We start from the raw sequence: 17,501 nt of genomic DNA, 5'->3' as shown, positions 1-17,501 counted from the left end.
TCCCTTCCCTTCCCTTCCCTTCCCTTCCCTTCCCTTCCCTTCCCTTCCCTTCCCTTCCCTTCCCTTCCCTTCCCAGGAGCAGGATGGTCAGTAGTTGCCTAAAAAGCTGCCGTTTCCTTCCTGGGAGAGCAAAGAACTGGAACACCTGTAGAGCCTTTAAGTTGGACTTCTTGTGGGTTGACATCTTCCTGTAAAGTGAGGCTGTTTATCAGCTCCCTTCTGCTTTTCCCAACAGGCTGTTCTGGAGCGAGCGTAAAATAACCAAGGCCAGAGAGTGGTTCCACCGGACGGTGAAGATAGACTCTGACCTGGGGGATGCCTGGGCCTTCTTTTACAAATTTGAGCTCCAGCACGGCACAGAGGTGAGTGTGTGCATGGGAACAGGGAAGGCAGCAGCAATCCCTGGCTGGCTGCCCAGGGGTTGCCCAGTCCTGGGATTGCTGCAATGCTGGGCTGAGCGTGCTGCTGCTGCTCCTGCCTGCGTTGTCACAGGGGAGGCTGGCTGTCACGCCTGGTCATGAATGAGCAAGAACAGGCCTGTGCGGTGGCTTTTAAAAGGTGCTGTCATTAGCTGAGCTGTGTTTCAGGCTGCTTTGCTGTCCACAGTCATGCTGGTTCATGCAAAAATCTCTGAAATCAATCTTCCTCCTGTAAAACTCAAGTTTGCTCTGAGAGGGGATTGTGCTGGAATGGTGGTGCTGGGTTTGTGTAACTAGGGCTGTTCCTTCCCAAGTGTGGAGTACAGGTTGCACGTGAACACAGCCAGAGGAACAGCCAGCTCTAATCTCTTACAGCAGTTTGTACTGCTGATTCTACTGAAATGATGGGGGTGTTTATCTTCTGACTTCAGAGAGACCTTTCACTTGACACAGCTCCTGCAGGTGGTAATGCAAGGAAGTTTCTGCTGCAGTTTCTGTGCTGTAGCCAAGACTTGCTCAGCTGCAACTTGGCCGGTTTGTTCAGCCAGGCAGGAGACTTGCTGCTTCTGAATTTTGACTTGGACTTCCTTTGAAAGTAACAGATCCCAAACCCCACCATTGTCTTTGGAAGAGTGTTTGAAGCAGGGAGGGTTCAATTTTTGCTGTGTTCTGGAACAAACCAGGACAAACTGTCATTTCTCTTCCCTGTAGGAACAACAAGAAGAGGTGAGGAAGCGCTGTGAGAATGCCGAACCTCGCCACGGAGAGCTCTGGTGTGATGTCTCCAAGGACATAGAGAATTGGCAGAAGAAGATTGGGGAGATTCTCGTGCTTGTGGCAGCCAAGCTGAAAAATACCTTCTAGAGTGTGCTGGCCTCAGCTGCCTCAGAGGTCTCTGTAGGACTTAACCTGCTTGTGGTACATTTGCCCTGTCAGCAGTACAGATTTTGAAGGACAGGACATGGATGATGATAGGAAAGCGCTTTCTCCCAAAAGGAAAAGCTGCTTCCTTCTTTCCCCAGCATGGCCATCAGCTTCTGCAGCACGTGGGAACGTTGTAGCTGATGTCACACAGGAGACAGGAGCAATCTTGTGAGGCTCTGGTGGCATTTCCACGTTGATTCCTGATTCCCCCCTGCGAACACAAGCTTTAATTAGCGCTTTTATGGATTCTGACATGTGGCAGTCCCTCTGTTCTTGGCCCTGGCATGTATTCCCTGTCCCCCTTTGGTGTTTGGCCCACCTGATACTGGTTCCTTGTCAGCAGCTCTGGGTTGTTGCTGTTGGAATACACTGAGTGTCCTTGAAGGAGATGAACGGAGTTTTGGGAGCAGCCCAGCAGCACAGGGAAAGGTCTGGGCTGGCTCCTCTTCTTTAGGTGGTTTAGTTTGGTGTCTGCTAACAAGCTGCTGCACAGCTTGGAGGTGTTCCTCCAGCCTGAGCAGCTGGAGCATTTTGTCAAATTCAAAAGCGTATTTTTAGAGAACTTTTCCTCAATTTTTAAATGTATATAGTAAAGCTTATTCTTTTAGGTGTCTGAGTTCATTAAGCACAGTGGTGGTTTAAAGTAACAAGGCATAACTCAGCAATCCCTGAAAGCCCTTTTGAAGGAGGAACCTGTATTTAGAGTCATTGGCAGACTGTGTGTGGCTGGGAGGTTTGGGGTGGCTCCCTCCAAGTGCAGATAGAAAAAAAGCAAATTCAAGAGAGGGAAAGCTTTGTGTTTGAGACCCTTTGTACACTGTCTTTAATTTTCTACACTTGTGATCTGTACTATTTTTACCCCAACTCCCTGACTTCTTGTGATCCTAGAATGAGAAGCTGTACTGTCTTACACCTGAGGCTATAGCAGCTGTATCCAGGTCTGTGGATGTGCATTATCCTATGTATTTAGTTTAAGGAGAAGCTCCCTTATTACTTGTTGGAGAACATGTATAAAATACAGCTTCTTTTTTTTGTTTCCTTCTGTTGTCTTCGAGCATGGTCTTGCCCTTTGACTCTCAGTGGGAAGAGTGGGTCTGATAGCAGAAACCTTTGGAGTTATCAGGCTCCCACCACTCTGGGAAGCTGCCTGCCAGTGGTGGCTGCACCAAGCTGGGCTACAGCCTCTTGCCAAAACGGATGAGAAGCCCAAAACAGATCTTTTAACACTGGAGCAGAAACGGTTGGTCTGGAAGCAAAAGCCTTTTTCTCTTTGGATTTGTAATGGAAACTGTTGTGCTTTCTCTAGAATAGCTGATGAAAGGGTGTAGATCATGGATGTCCCGTGGAATTGTAGTTTCCCAAAGGTGAGTGAGAAGTGTTGGGAGTTGAGAGGCTCTTGCTCAGGGATTTTGTGCCATTGCTGGCATCCTTCAGGTGAGTGGGCTTAGAGAGAGTAGAAGAGTTTGGGAAAGGTAATGGAGATGTTACTCGAAGGAGAGGGTAGACATGGCAAGGAAACCTGGCTGGACAAGGATTCAAGACTGAGGCAGAAACTGCAGGATAAAAACAAATTTAGAAGTTTTCAATGTGTGCTGTCCTTCAGCCTCTTGTGCTCACATGGGGACTGTATCCTCCTTTTCTGGGCAGGGAATGTGGCATTCCGATTCCTGGTGTAGTGATGTGCTGGGGAGAGCTGGGTGCCTCTGGTGCATAAATCCCTCTGTCCAGTGGTGCTGTGGTGTTGGTGGCTGCAGAATTGGGATGGGAAAGGGAAGTGGGAATTGCAGTGGTGTGGCTTTTCCTGCTGGAGAGATTCCTGACCTGTGTTGGGAGCATTTCCCTTGAGCCAGATAACACAGGTGCACACACTGGTGGGATCCTCCTGCTTCCCCTGCCCCTTGCTTAGGTGGCAGCACCACATCTTGTAAGGATTTGTTGGGATGTGGAAGCTTCAAGGGAGCAGCCCTGTGCTGGGGCCTGTGCCACCTTCTCACAGCACCAGGCTCCTTTGGCCACCTGCTCCTTGTACCTGCAGCTTCCCTTTCTTTTGGGCTATATTCCTTAGTTTGGGGATTATTTTTTCTTACTTAAAAGGGATCATCAATCTTAGAGCCTTTTAATGTTCGTAGATGTCTTGGTGGTTTTTAAATGGATTATGGCACCCATGAATTTTAGCTATATATAGAGCTCAATAAACAAGTTATATGGGTCGTGTCCCGGTGGAATGCTGCAGCCTGCTGTGGGTCCCACTTCCTGGGGAGCAACATTCTCACCAAGCTGAGCAGAGCTGGATTATTCACCATTTGTTCTATTTCTTACCCAATCACCCGCGTTCAGCTCCTCAGTGGAACCTTGTTGCTGTCAGTTTGGTTTTTCCCAAAATTGATAGAAATTGAATCAGGGCGATTTCTGTGCCTGAGCTGGGGGTGAGGTACACAGTGTAGAGGGGAAGGAGGAGACGGCTTTGGTTGGAAGCACGGGGACACTTCTTGTATTGATATTTTGCGGGTCTCACCCTGGACAGTCACTTTTGCCATGGGTTGGTGTGATTGTGAGTGTTCTCCCACTGCCGTCTGTGAATCCAGAGTGAAACAATCGCCCCAACGCCAACAGAAATCGAAACTGCGGGGGTTTGCAGCACAGTGTGCAGCCTCGGAAGAGGGACGCGCGTGGGTTGGGATCCCAGGGTGGGTGCGAGCAGGGGGTGCTGCCTCTGCCGGCCCCTCCGGGGCAGGGGGACCCTCTCCCCCCCTGCCCGGCTGCCCCCCGGGAGCAGGACCCGGCACGACCCGCTCCTCTCTGCGCTCCGGCGGTGGCCGGGGGGGCCGGGGCGGCCTCCCCCGCGGGGGCCGGGGCTGGGCCAGCGGCGGTGCCGTGTCCCGTCCCCCCCGCGGCGGCCGGGCCCGTCCCCTCCCACCGTGGAGCCAAGTTCAAACCGCGGGCCCCGGCGCAGCGGGACGGGGCCGGACCGGGCTCCCCGGGGCCGCCGCAGGGGCCGCGCCCGCGGGGCTCCATGGTGAGTGCGCCGGGACACCCCTTCTCCCCGGGACCCCCTTCCTCTTCTCCGGGACACCCCTCCCTGGGACCCCACCGATGGACCGGAGCCCGCTGCACTGCCGGGTTGGGGTCGGCTCGGCCAGGGTGGGACTTGCGGCAGCTGCGATGGGGCTTGGGACCTGTCGGGAGGTGACTGGTTCTCCTGGAATGAGGCTTGGACTGACCGCGGGAGGGGCCGGTCCGCCCGGCAAGGGGCTCGGACTGGTCGGCATGGGGCTGGAGCAGCTGGGAAAGGGCTTGCAGCAGCTGGAATGGGGCTGAGCTGGGTCCAAATGGGGCTTGGATCCTTAGGAGGGTCGCGATGGGACGGAGCTCCGTGGGGAAGGGGCTCTGGTCTGGCTGGGGAGGTTGGTCCAGCTGGGATCAGGCTGCTGTGTCTGGGATGAGGCTTAGACCTGGCTGGAATGGGGTTTGGATGTGGCTGAGGGAGAGAACGGAGGGTCTGTCCCTGCCTTGGGGTTCTGGGTGGTGGCAGGGCCCCTTTGGGTAGGAGGGAGTCGGGGACACGGTCCATCTGGCTGGAAGGACCTGGTGACCCCGGTGGGCCCAGGCTGGCGGCAGGAACTGCCCCTTGCTGCCCCGCTGGCTGGGACTGGCAGGAGTGCCACCAGGAGCTGCTCTATCAACAGTGGTGATTCCCCTTATCTCCTCGTATTTGCTGGAGGATTAGAGTGAGGATGAGATTAGCTGTGCCTGTCCTGCACCCTCGCTTCTCCAGGCTGCTCCTTCACTACCAGCTCTCCCTTAGGAAGGGACATGCCACCTGCCTGTAGCTTGTTGCTGTGGGATAGGGACAAGGGGAGAAGGAATAACCCTAAATCAGCTGCTGAACTTGTTCTCCGTCCTGAAGGGGGAGAAGTCAGGAGCAGGATTTGCCACCTCGGTCTCTCCCTGCATCCCTCGCTTGTCACTGCTGCTTCCCTGCTTTCCATGGTGGGGGTGGGAAGCACCTACTGCACCCGCTGAGCTCCTGCCCTGGCTGTTCCCTGGACTACTCTGCACTTCCTCCCGGGCTGAGCACTGAGCCCAAGCTTTGCTGTCTTGGAATGCTGGAAATAGTGTGCTTTCTCCTGGAAGTGGGTCCCAGTTGTTTAATAAACCACTTCAGGGAAATAATTCCCATTTTCATGGTAAAATTGCATGGCCTTGCCTTCCTGGCAGAGGAGGCTTCTGGAGAGTAACCCTTAGACTTTGGTCAGGGTGTCCTCATGGAAGCAGTGCTCTCCTTTGATGTCCCTGGGGATTGTACCCTCGGCTCTCTGCTGAATCACCTCTGGGGCAAGATCTCTCAGTGGTTTGCAGGGAGCAAAGCCAGCTGCACAAGGAGGCTCTTCCCTGCCCTTCCCAGCTCCCAGATAGAGCTCAGCACAGCTCTGCTGGAAGATGTGTGGTGATTAAGGAAGCTGAAGAGCCCAGTGGGATTTCTGCTGGTTATACAAGGATTTGCTCATATCCTTGCACGTGCCTGTGCTCCGAGATGATGGTTGTGTCCTTGTGTTCCCAGAATTGTGCACTGTTGGATTTTGCATCATGTTAAGCCTCCATCACTCCCGTTGAGCTGCAGGAGCTCAACGGGAGTTTGAAAAGGTTTCCTCACCCTTTTGGAGCCAGGTCCAACTCAGCATTGAGTAGGGTGCACAGAGAAGGTGCGGATTTTACAAACAAACCCCCCAGGTTCTCACCAAAGGGAAGGACAGATGGAGTCTCCCTGGGCTTGGAATTCAATGAGAGAAATTCTTCCTTCTGCCTTCTTGGAGCAAATGCAGAGGTGGTGGGGAAGGCAGTGAGGTGGGGAGCAGCAGGCGTGGTCTGCAGGCAGAGCTGCGGCCCCTTCCTCCTCGCTCCTGCTTTGCCTGTGGTGCAGGGGTTGCATAGTTGGAAGGAGCTGAACTACTTTCTGCCTGCCCAGACCTGACACCTGCGGCATGGGGGTTGTTTGGGAGGGGGTTGATTTTGGGGGGACTTTTCCTGAAAATGTGAAATGATAGAAATGCCAGGATGGGGCCCCAGTGCTGTGCCACTGCTGAGACGTGTTGAGCGTTTGGGCTCCTTTCCTGGCACAAGTTTTGAGCTCCCCATCCTCACTCTGCTGTTGCTGAGCTGCTCAAATATCCCCAAACCTGGTCACTTGAGCTTGTGCTGGCTTTTCTTCAAAGCCCTGGGACTCATCCCTGCCTCAGAGGGTCCATCCACCCCCTCCCTGTGCCCCTCTGCCAGCTCAGGTGTCAGCACTTGGGGTTCCCCGCTCTTCAGGGGCCAGCACGGGGCTGTTGGGAAGGTTTGGAGCCAGGAGGCTTGGAGGGAGCTGGGATGTGCTGGTGAGAGCAGATGCTTGTGCTGCTTCTGTCTGGCTTGTGGTGAGGATGCCTGAGCCTGGGATGAGCATCCTTTGAGGGTGCTTGGATCTATTTGGGCTGAGGTGTGGATATTGCTGGTGGGGACCAGGCAGCTCCTGCCTCTAGCTCCTCTCCAAGGAGCCCGGCACATCCTTCCCTGCTCCCCTTGGGCTTTGGTGCTTGAGTTCTCTGGCCTTGAAATGCCACAAATTTGGGATCTACTGGAACCCTGCTGGGGCAGAGAGCTCAGGGATGAGCCCCATAGACTGACACAGGTCCCTGGCACAGCTCTGTGCTAAGAACCTGGCTGCTGGCACCGGAGAGTTCTGTGTGTGCCATGGGCAGCACTGCTGAGCTGGGCTGAAGCTGGGCAGTTTCCCAAGGTGAGATGGCTCATCTGGAAGGATGTTCTTTGGGAAAGGAGACAGTTGAGGCTCTTCCATCATGTGTTGCATCTTCAGGTCTGATGGAGCTTCTCACTGGGGGTTGAAGGCAGAGCCCAGAACATTCCTTAATCCCCAGCTGACTCTGAGCCCTTCCCTGGCAGATTTTCCCCCGGGTGCTCTCCTGTGCTGTTCTGCTGCTCCTGCTCGTGGCTGTGCTGAGCAGAGGCAGGAGGTGCAGCATCGCCAAAATCCTCCGGCAGTACCGCGCTGTCATCTTCCATGAGATCCAGAACCTGGTGAGCCAAGGCAGGGATCTGCCTGGGGGCCCAGCCCTGCCTCTGGGAATGCTGCTGAGCTGGATGCAGCCCTGCTGTGGGATGTGGGGAGGGATGAGCTTGGAGGTTTTAATATGGAACTGGCTGCTTTGCCAACAGTGCTGGGGAGGGGGTTGTTTTCAAATGGGGGATCCTTGCTCCAAGTGGAAGGCACCGATCCTGCGAGGTGCTGGATCTTCTTGCTTTATTTCTCCAGAGGAACCTGACTGGGTCGGTGTACAGGAGCGGGAGGGCTGGGCCCGCTTGTCGTTCGGACAAGGTGAGCACCGAGGGACACAGGGCTGGGGCATCGCGTGGGCTGAGCCCTCAGGGAGCCACGGAGCATCCCCCACTGCCCGGGGTCCTGTGCTTCTCTCCTCTGCAGGACCAGAAGATCCTGCTGTCCATCTACAACATCAGCATGTCCCTGCGGGAGGTGGGGGCCAGCACCCTGCAGGGCCCTGAGGAGCTGGCAGTCTGGAGGGTGGCCAGGAACACTGAGATCGTGCTCCGGGAGAACTGCAGGAAAATCAGCAAGGTAGGAAGCCCTCTACTTCCCAGCCATCCCAGTGGTTCCCAGTTCCCAGGGCTGTGGGCAGACCTTGCCTTGTTTTGTGCTCTCCTGGCTGCCTGTGAGGAGTCTCCAGGCTCTGCCTGCAGCATTCCAGGAGCTGGGGGATGCTGATGGCACATCCATGCCAGGGAGCTTTAGAATAACCAGGGAGGGAAGTTCAGTTGTGGCAGCGTGGGATAGGCTGCGGGGGGGGGGGGGGGGTTTACCACCACCTCCCCAGTGAGTTTTTCCACCTGTGCCACGATGCCATGGCTGATGGGAGCTCAGGGCCTTGTCCTGGGGGGATGCTCACGCTGTGGGTGCATTTACCCAGTCCAGCTCTTGCTCCTGCGTGCTCATAAGCAAGAATTGGGATTTCTCTCCAAAGGGCTGGTCTGGGTTCCTTCGGCATCCCTGGGGCTCTGCCGAGGAGGCCCCATCCAGGAGGATCCTGATGGCAGCATCAGCAGTTCATTAACCAGCTGGCAAACCCCAGGACAGTGAAGTGCCAGCTCCCAGCTCTGCCTGACCCTGGCACAATGCTGGCACTGTCTTCCCTTCCACTTCTGGGGACATTGGCTGGGGACAACCCTGCCTGGGGTCTGCTGGTGTGGAATGGAGCTGCTGCTGCTCTGGAGACCTGATCTGGTGTCCATAGATGTGCTGTGGGGTGCACACTGCCAGCTCAGACAGGGACAGCCATCCGTGGGTCCTCTTGGGGACCCGAGACCATATCCTTACCATGGCCATAGGCAGTTTGGCCACCCCAGCCATGCAGAGCCTGCGCGTGGTGGCTTTTGTCCTCTGACTAACATCTCTGTGATGCGGGGGTGGGGGGGGAATTCTGCTCCTTCCCTCACCACATGGAGCGCAGAGCCCACCACACACGGCCCCGGCACAGCCCCGGCGCGGAGGACCTGGCTACAGGAGGAAGCAGCTGCGGGAGATCGGCAGGAGGGCGGAGAGGCTGGTGACCTGCTGGGAGAAGCTCAATGTCCTGCACGCACCCCGCCAAGCACCCTGGGACTCGTAGGGACGCCCTCGCCGCACGCCGGGGGATGTGCAGCTCCAGCACCGGGGCTGCCAGTGGCTTGTCTGGGGACCTGGGACAAACTCAGCCCTGAGGGCAGAGGGGTTGCTGCCAGCAGGTGCCCAGCTGAATTCATCCTTCTGCTCCAAGCGGTGCCCAGGGGCCGGATCCACCACCCGTGGTTGGGGCTGGCAGGGTGGTTTGCTGTGGGATGGGTGTGACAGAAAGCTGGAACACCAGAAACACTGGGAAGAAGGGGAAGAACTGAAAATAGAAGGTGAGGGGTGGATTCTGCCTTGCTTCTGGCCCTGCAGCACCTGCTGCTCTTTTGGGGACAATGGGTGTGTTTTGGGGCAGAAAGAGGACAGGTGGGGCCATGGCTCTGGGGGCTCTGCTGGAAGTGGGACCACAGTCCATCTGCAAGGCTCTGAGGGTGTTTGGGCTGTGGATGGGGACAGGTGTCCCTGAGGCACTGCTGGGATATGCACCCACAGTGGACAGGGAAGTCAGGGTACATCACTGGGCACATGGGGAAGCCTGGGGAGTTCCAGTACCCAAAAATCCCAGACAGGTGCAGGGTCTCGAGGCCAGGCTCAGCCTCGGTGACGGGCAGCACTGTGGAGGGGCCCGGCTGCTTGGCACTGTGGGTGCCCCAGCAGGAAGGGAATGGTGGGGTGTGAGGTGAGGTGAAGGGCATCCTCCCTTGTCACTGTGCCCTGCCAGCACCCTGTCTGTGGCCTCCACTGCTCTGTTGGGTGGCAAACAGTCTCTGGGAAGCCATAAATAAAACCTCTCCTTCCCTGGAAGTACTTTGGATGCTTTATCTGGTGATCCAGGGGCTCTTGTGGATGGAGCTGGCACAGTGCAGGGTCTGGGCATGACACTGGGCCCATGGAAGGCCAGGCAGGAGCCTCCAGCAGTGGACGGCACCATGTCATCCTGCCTCTGCTCACTGGACTTGCATCCCTGGTGTGTGGGCAGTGGAAGACAGGAGCTGCTTTCTTGGGAGGCCATTTCCCCTGGAGTAACAGCCAGGAAGGCCTGCAGTGTGGCGCTGCCTCAGTTTCCCCAGCCCGGCTCCGCCCGTGTGGACGCTGTCCCAGCACTGAGCGGGGACAGCCCTGCGCGGGGATGGCTCTGGAGGACACGAGATGGCAGCAGTGGGCTGTGAGCGCTGAGCGGAGCCGTGTGTTCCCATGGCCACACCAGCATCGCCGGTCCTCGTCCCCGGTCCGGGCAGGGCTGTGGCCAGGGGGGCAATGAGCGCTGCCGGTGAGTGGGACACCCACCCCTGTGCCCTGGAGGAGATGGGGGACGGCTTTCCCTGGGGGTTTCTGTGTGGTTCAAACATCCGGCTGGGCAGGGGGGATTCAGGGAGGGGAAATCAGGGAATGCTTAGGGGTCGTTGCCCACCCCCTGCGGCTGGGAACTGGGCTGGAAGGAGCTGGAAGGGCCGTACAGCCAGGGGTGGGTGGGAGAGAGCCCTCCCTGCCCTGGACACGTCGGAGTCTCCAGGTGTGGCAGGGTGCAGGCAGGACCCCTTGACTGGTGGGGCAGGACAGGGACCCTGTTTGGGGGGTGAGAGCAGGGGGGTGCAGCCTGGGAATGCTGTTCTTGTGGGGTCCCTGGAAGGTGCTGTCTGCCTGGCATGGGGCAGGTTGGCAGCAGGAGCCATCCAGGGAGCCCCAGCTCGGCACATCCCAATGCCAGCAGCCTCCCGGTGCCGTGCTCCTCCCCGGCTGGCCCCTTAGTGCCTGGGCTTCTTCCTCTCAGCTCCGTCCTCCTCCTCGGGAGCGAGCACTGCCCTTTCTCTGCCTCCACAAGAGGTTTTGCACTGGTTTAATTCCTAGTTTTTTTCTTATTCTCCCTCCCTTATCCCAACCACCGTCCCTCCACAGCCTGCTGGCATCCCAAAATAGCCCTCTTGATGCTTGATATCCCATGGATGAGGCTGGGGGCCACGGCAGGACCTGATAGCTCCTGCACCAACAGGATTGGGACGGTGGCTTGGGACAGGGTGACTCACAGCCTTTTTCTTTATCAAGGCTGGAGCAAAGTCCCCTCTTCCAGTGACCTGTCAGCACCTTCCCAGATAAACCAAAGCAAAAACCACCTCCCTTTACTACCCTTCCCTCACAGGCAGCTGCTGCCGAGCTGGGAACCTGGTGCGGCAGTGGGAATGAGTGCATGGAAAGGAAGGAAAGAGTGAAGGAAGAAGCAACCGGGAGGGAGGGGGAAAAACGAGGTCGAAGTGGTGGTGGAATCACAGCAAAAACAGCCGGAAAAAGGAAACAGGCCCTGAAAAGTCAAATAAAAATAGCAGCGAGGCGAACCCAAGTGTGCAGCACATGGGAGTGAGCGCATTTCCTTCGAGGGCAGCACCGCACGCTCCCGGCTGCTCTGGGGGGGCCGCTCTGATGTGGCTCCAGCCGCTGCCATGGCCCCCCCAGTGCCCCCGTGCTGTGCCAGGCACTTGGCAGCAGCTCAGCGCCCAGCCAGCCCCCGCCTCGCCCGGGGTCCCTGCATGCCCTTGTGCAAGCCCCTGCACACTGGGGCTGCGGGGACGTGGCAAAGGCTGCACACGGGTGTTAGAGCTGAAGGGGTGCAGGGCCGTGCCCGCACCCCCGCCTTGTGCCCTGTGCCGCCGGCGTCGCTTTGCCAGATGCATCCGAGCGCTGTGCGAGCAGCACAATCTCGGCTTCCTCCCCTCCCCGCTTGTTTTGCAATCACAGCAGGGTCCCGCTGGGAGATGGGGGTTGGTGGAGGGGCTGCGGGGACAGGGATATGGGCGAGGATGGGGGGTGGTGCTCCTTGCCAGGACCAGTGGGCTGCATCCCAGCCCAGCTTGGGGCTGAGCTCGGAGGCAGCAGCAGAATCCAGGGGCAGTGTCTGGGGGACAGTGCCGGGGGATCAGTGGGGTACTGTGCCTGAGGCCCACAGAGGGGTGCAATGCCCTGGTGCTGTGCTGCGGGTCCACAACAGGGTACCGTGCCCAGGGACTGCACTTGGGGAGCTTTGCCAGAGGTCCACACTGGGGGAACATGCCTGGGGACCATCCTGGGGGACGGGAGCTTCTGTGATTCCACAGAGGCACATTTCAGCCCTCCTCACCACCACTGTCCCACTGAAAGGCAGCTGTCCCTGAGCCGTCACTATCTTGGGGTGCCAGCAGTCCCCTTGGCTCCAGGGGACCCTTGCCCACATAAGCCCCCTGCTTCAATCCTCACTCCCTTTGCAGCGGTCCTGGCAGTCCTGGCACATGCAGGCTGTGTCTGTTGGAGGAGAGCAGTGTTTTGTTCTCTCCCATCTCCCTGAAGCTTCATGAAGCTGCTGAAAGCCCAGATTTACAGTGTGATAAACGCTGGAGGCTCTGTGAAATATCTGACTGCTCCATCCTTTGGAGAGTGACTGGTTTGGAGGAGCGGGGAGCACTGGGCAGCACACCCAGAGGCAGAACAGCGGGTCCCAGGGAAGAGGGATGGCCAGGACTGGGGCTGATGGAGCTGAGCCACGACCCAGGTGGGTCCCAGCACCCCTGGCCATGGGTCACGGGGCGCCTGAGCCCCTCTGGGCAGTGGGAAAACGCTGAACCCCCATCATTTCTTGGGCCTCTTGCTGGTTTTGGAGCATCTGCCGACCAGATTGTGCTGCGGCGTGCCGGGGTGCCCGTGCCAGGACATGCCAGCCGGGAGGAGGGGTGTGCCCGGGCCCAGCTCCGGGTGTGCTCCCTTCCTGCGCCCTCATCGCTCGCTCCCCTACTGGGTGCCGCGGGCTGCTCAGCGGGAGCCTGCGTCCTCATCCTCACTGGGAAGGGCTGGGAGATGCTGGAAAGTGGCTCTGCCTGCTCCACTGTCTCCGACAGCAAGAGGTTCGCAGCCTCGGGGCTGTGCCTGCATGTGGGTGTGAGTGAGTGCTGGGATGTGTGGGCATGGATGTGTCCGTGCGCACATGTGTGTGTGTGTGTACCTGTGTGAGTGTACCTGTGTCTCTGGGCACATGCCTGGGGTGTTCCGAGTGTGTGCAGGGCTGTGCACACACGTGTGTGTGATTCCAGGTGTGCACACGCCTGTGCCTGTGGCTCCTCTCCACGGCTGCTTCCTGACGGGATGGCTGCAGGCCCTGGTGCCGCTGTCCCCGTGCCCCGTTCTCCCCGTGCCGGGGCTGGCATTGGAGCCAGCAGGCCTCGACACGGGGGCAGCCACCGAGCCTGGGGTGACGGCTCTCACGGGGGCTGGGTGCTGCCGACCCGGCCCCGGTGTTATCGCGGCTCCCCGGGCCGGTGCCGGCTCCGGCGGGTGCCCTCACCCAGCAGTGGGGAGGGGCTCCGCCGGTCCCCGCTCCGATGGCTCCACACTGTCACGGGGTACATCCACACCGACCTGCCAAGAAGCTGGGGGGCTTCTGGGGCTCGGCTGGGGAAGGGGGAACCAAGCTGCCTCCCACCCCCATGGCCCCTGGCCCCACTGCTCGGCCCGCAGCATCCTGCGCCGGGGCCCATTGTTCGGCCGCGCCGGGCTGCGGGGCAGGATTTCTTTGTCAGAGCTCGGCAGTATTTTATTCTAACAATTAACCAAACACGCCCGGGCCTCCAAGCCTGTTTGTGATTATTGGAGGGCGAATTCCCCAGCCTCTCTCCCTCTTGGTGTTGGCTCCGCCTGGGGCTGCACCGGGTGGAAGGGATCCAGCCCCTCTCCCACCCGCTCAGGGTTGGGGACCCCCAACCGCGCCGGCAGCCCCCCACTCCTGCAGCCAGCGCTGGGGGGCTCGGTGGCCTCGACCCCCTTGGGAGGCCGCGAGCATCGCCCGCATTGTCTCGGCAGCAGCGGGATCCGAGGGGGCGCAGGGGCAGCGGTGATTCATGGCAGGGGGGATGTGAATCACAGCCCTCGCTCTCCGGGCAGGATGCGGCCCTGCGCTCCCAGCTTGCCGCATGCCAGCCATGGACCGCAGGCTTTGTCCTCCGCAGGGTGGAAGCGGCTCGCTGCCCGTGGTGGGATGGGATGGGGCCACTGCTCTTCCTGGGATGCTGGCGCAGCTTTCCGAGCTCCAGCTTCGGGGTGGGACGAGGGTGCTGTGGGCTGTGAGTGCCTCCTGCATCCTGGCTCTCTCCGAGGCTCCTCGCCGTGCTTGGGCTTCATCCTCATTGCTGCACCAGTGGTAAAAGAGCTGGGGCTTCCCTTTACAAACTCTCCCGAAGGGTGAACTGCCCAGCTCAGGTTATCAAGTTCCTGTAAAGTCCTTTGCTTGAGGCCATCTCCCTGATGCTGCAGTTCCACACTCCAAGCAGTGGATGCTGAGTTCCTTTCCTGTAGCTGTGGCCTGAGCTGGCAGCCCCCTCCAGGTGTTGCTCGTTGTGGGCAGGGGAATCTGGAGCTGAGGGTCGGGGTGGGCACTGAGGATGATGCTGCTCACTGAGAGCAAAGCAGCCGGAGCCGGTGCCCTGCAGAGCAGCCATCTGGGTTCGTCGGGGGCTGTTAACCATCCCGGGGGAGACATCCTGAGGTTGTTTCTCTGCTGCTGGGAATGAACGGATGCTGGGAGACACTGGGGTACATGAGGAGGTTTGCAGCTGCAGGGTGGGAGGACGGAGAGGGGACCAGTGCTGTGGTACTGGCCCAGCTTCTCCAGCATCCTCGGCAGCCAGAGCCAGGCCTGGCGCAGGAGTGAGTGCAGATAACATCTCCTGCCTGCTGATCCTGCCGGTGACATTGCCTGGCCCTCCCTGCAGCTGCATGCACGCCACTGCCTAAACCTGCTCCTTCAGAGCCAGGGCTCCTTCCTCAGCGCTGCTGTCTGGCCCCGGGCTCTCAGCCTGATCCTGGATCTTAAAATACAGCGAATCATCGAAGCAGAGCCGCTCGGGCGGCCGGGCCAGGCAGGGCAGCCGGAGGGCGGCACCGGTGAGCAGCCCGGCGAGCAGCGAGGCACCGACGGCCACCGCCAGCCCCGCTGCCTGGCACAGCGCCTGCCCGCCCCCCCCGCGGCCCCCCCACTGTCCCTCCACCACCTCGCTGGCATTGCCCCCAACGGGGGACAGCTGAAAGGAGTGGGACCCGGAGGTGTCCTTGGACGCCACCAGGACGGCCACGACGCTGGCTGCGGCGCCGAGGATGCCGGGCAAGCCGTGGAGGTTGTGGATGCCGCACTGGTCGTGGAATGTGAGCTTCCTCCCCAGGAGCGGGGCGAGGAACCTGAAGCCGAGGACACACACCACGGCCGAGAGGCTGCCGAGGGCAAGAGCGGCCACTGGTGGCATGGACATGTCGGCCACCACGCCGATGGCCACCCCGCCGGCCAGGCTGCCGTTCTGCAGGTGGCTGGGGCTGAGCCTGCCGTCCCTCTCCAGCAGGCTGGAGGCCACAACAGTGGTTATGGCGCTGGCATTCATGGCCAGGAGGGTGTTCAGGATGGCGCGGTGCTGGGCATTGCCCGGCTGGCAGAGGACAGCCACGAAGCTGGGCCAGAAAACCCAGAGGATGAGTGTCCCCACCAGGGACATGAGATCAGAGTGGGATGTTGGGGTCTCCTTGGGGTGCAATGGCTGCTGCGTTGCCCTGAACAGACCCTTGGAGACACCGAGGCCAAAATAGCAGGAGAAGACGTGGATCGTGATGGTGCCACCCACATCCTGAACACCCAGACAGGTGACAATGACCCACTCGCTGGTGAGGTAGACGGGGATTTCACAGATGGCCATGACGAGCAGCTGGCAGGGGCTGGCCCTCCCCAGGATGGCCCCCACGGAGATGAGCACTGTCACAGCAGCGAACTCAGAGATGAGGAGTTTGTGGAGGTCCAGGTGGATCTGGCCGTGGTGGAAGTGGTGGAGCAGGCCCTGCAGCACCAGTGCCCACTGCACGGAGAAGATGAGCAGGAGGAAGTTGTGGGTGAGGGCACTGAACCCATAGCGGGGCAGGAAGGTCAGCAGGAGTCCCAGCCCCACCACCAGCATCACCTGGATATCCTGGAAGAAGGGGAAGGTGCTGTAGACCTGGTTGGCCACCAAGATGGTATCCTCCGCCTGCGCTGAAGCCTCATCATAGGCGACAAAGAGGGCAAAGAAGAGGAGCAGGGCACCCTGGAAAAGCCCCAGGAAGAGGGGCAGGAGGCAACGGGAATGGGTGGAGGGTGGCATGGCCATCCTGGAGTGGGCAGGAGGGGATGGTGGTCAGTGGTCAGCAGGGCACTGGTGTAAGATGACAGCCCAGCAGCACTTCTGGGGTGAGCTCTGCGTGCTCCTACATCGGGGGTTTTATGGCCATGGTTAACTTTTAACCAAAGATCTAAGTTCATGTGCCAGAAGAGGAGGGGTTTGCCCCTCCCTTCTTTAAACACAACACCCATAAAATAGCCACATGTTCTTGTTTGGCCACTATAAAAGTGGACATGAGGGGCATTATGATTTTGAAGGGAAACAAGAAAAACCTGAGGTGGGGCAGACAAGGGAGAAGGAGTTTGGTGAGGAGCTGGCCAGGGATGGCAGTACCATGGCACTCACCCCCATTTAACTTATCCCCATCCAGGAACAGGGACCTCCCTGCTGCAACCCTGAAATGATGCTGGCAGCTCAGACAACCCCAGCTCCCGGTCTGGCTCTTCCACATCCCTCTCCAGGTTGGCTCTGGCACTACCGCCATCCCATTCTGTGGGATGATGCACGTTTTCCTCATCCACCACTTGGATTTTGAGAAGCACCATAAAGCTCCAAAGTCAGGGTTGAAAAGATCCTTTTCTCACAGGTTTGCATTGGCTTAAATGGCTGGAAATTCATTAACAATTAGCGCGCGAGAAAAACAAAGACCAGAGCAGCCAAGCAGCTACCCCGAAGTTTCTGGGTTGCTGCTTAGTGTGACATTTTGCCAGTGAATGTCTGGAAAAAAAAAATTAAAAAAAAATATATGAGAACCACAAGAACAAAAGGCAGAATGGTTGGTAAATATTTGTTCCAGAGAGGAGATATTTTTGTGCTGTCCCTGATCTCAACACCCCTGCCGCGGGCGCTGGCTCCGCGCCGCTCTTCGTCATTGTTACTGGAGGATGAGGCAGGCGAGGGCGCAAAATGGGAAACAATTGTTGAATAATCTGTGCGAGGCTCCTCTGCCAAACCCTCCCCGGCCATTTTTCAACCCAAAGATGCTGGAAATGGGGGCAACAGAGAGGAGGAGGTTGTGCTTTGAAGGCAGTGCCTTTGACGGGTGAGGAGGGGTTGTGTTGCACCCAAGCCATGGCCAACGGCAACAGAGGGGTGGTGGGAGCAGTGGGGGTTTTGGGATGGGAGTCGGGATGCTTTGTCTGCCCCTAACATGTCCCTGCTGCACGGCTGGTGATGCTAATGGCAATGGATGCTCCTATGGGGATCCCTCATCCAAGGAAATGTGCGGCTGGGGTCTTCACGGTGCCATTCGGCTCTCTCTGGTATCCCTGGGGTGGCTGGGGATGGGATGGGATGGGATGGGGTGAGGAGGCAGGATGCCCCTATTGC

The 17,501-nt window shown here is 58.7% G+C and overlaps 3 protein-coding genes across 3 annotated transcripts in view; 2 read left to right on the top strand and 1 right to left on the bottom strand.

The window, feature by feature from the left end:
• Window positions 1-2,381, top strand: part of PRPF6 (pre-mRNA processing factor 6) — a 24,687-nt gene extending 22,306 nt beyond the window's left edge. Inside the window, exons 20-21 of the mRNA XM_042047329.1 lie at window positions 236-362; window positions 1,131-2,381. Coding sequence (XP_041903263.1) covers window positions 236-362; window positions 1,131-1,283 — 280 coding nt within the window. The 3' untranslated portion in view covers window positions 1,284-2,381. The remainder of the gene's footprint in view (window positions 1-235; window positions 363-1,130) is intronic.
• Window positions 2,382-4,701: 2,320 nt separating this feature from the next.
• Window positions 4,702-9,825, top strand: CUNH20orf204 (chromosome unknown C20orf204 homolog). Its single transcript, XM_042051224.1, has 5 exons — window positions 4,702-4,747; window positions 7,270-7,418; window positions 7,654-7,716; window positions 7,822-7,974; window positions 8,864-9,825. The coding sequence occupies exons 1-5, from the start codon at window positions 4,702-4,704 to the stop codon at window positions 9,020-9,022; spliced, it is 570 nt and encodes a 189-aa protein (XP_041907158.1). The 3' UTR covers window positions 9,023-9,825.
• Window positions 9,826-14,765: 4,940 nt separating this feature from the next.
• On the bottom strand, window positions 14,766-16,160 carry LOC121675621 (ammonium transporter Rh type B-like). Its single transcript, XM_042051213.1, has one exon. The coding sequence runs from the start codon at window positions 16,158-16,160 to the stop codon at window positions 14,766-14,768; it is 1,395 nt and encodes a 464-aa protein (XP_041907147.1).
• Between the last annotated feature and the right edge of the window lie 1,341 nt (window positions 16,161-17,501).

The sequence above is a fragment of the Corvus kubaryi genome, unplaced genomic scaffold (assembly GCF_017639235.1).
Source record: "Corvus kubaryi isolate FWS band 111438036 unplaced genomic scaffold, C.kubaryi_AGA036_p1.0 134, whole genome shotgun sequence".
Lineage (NCBI taxonomy): Eukaryota > Metazoa > Chordata > Aves > Passeriformes > Corvidae > Corvus > Corvus kubaryi.
The sequence above is the reverse complement of the archived record's forward strand: the minus strand, read 5'-3'. Positions and strand labels throughout refer to the sequence as shown.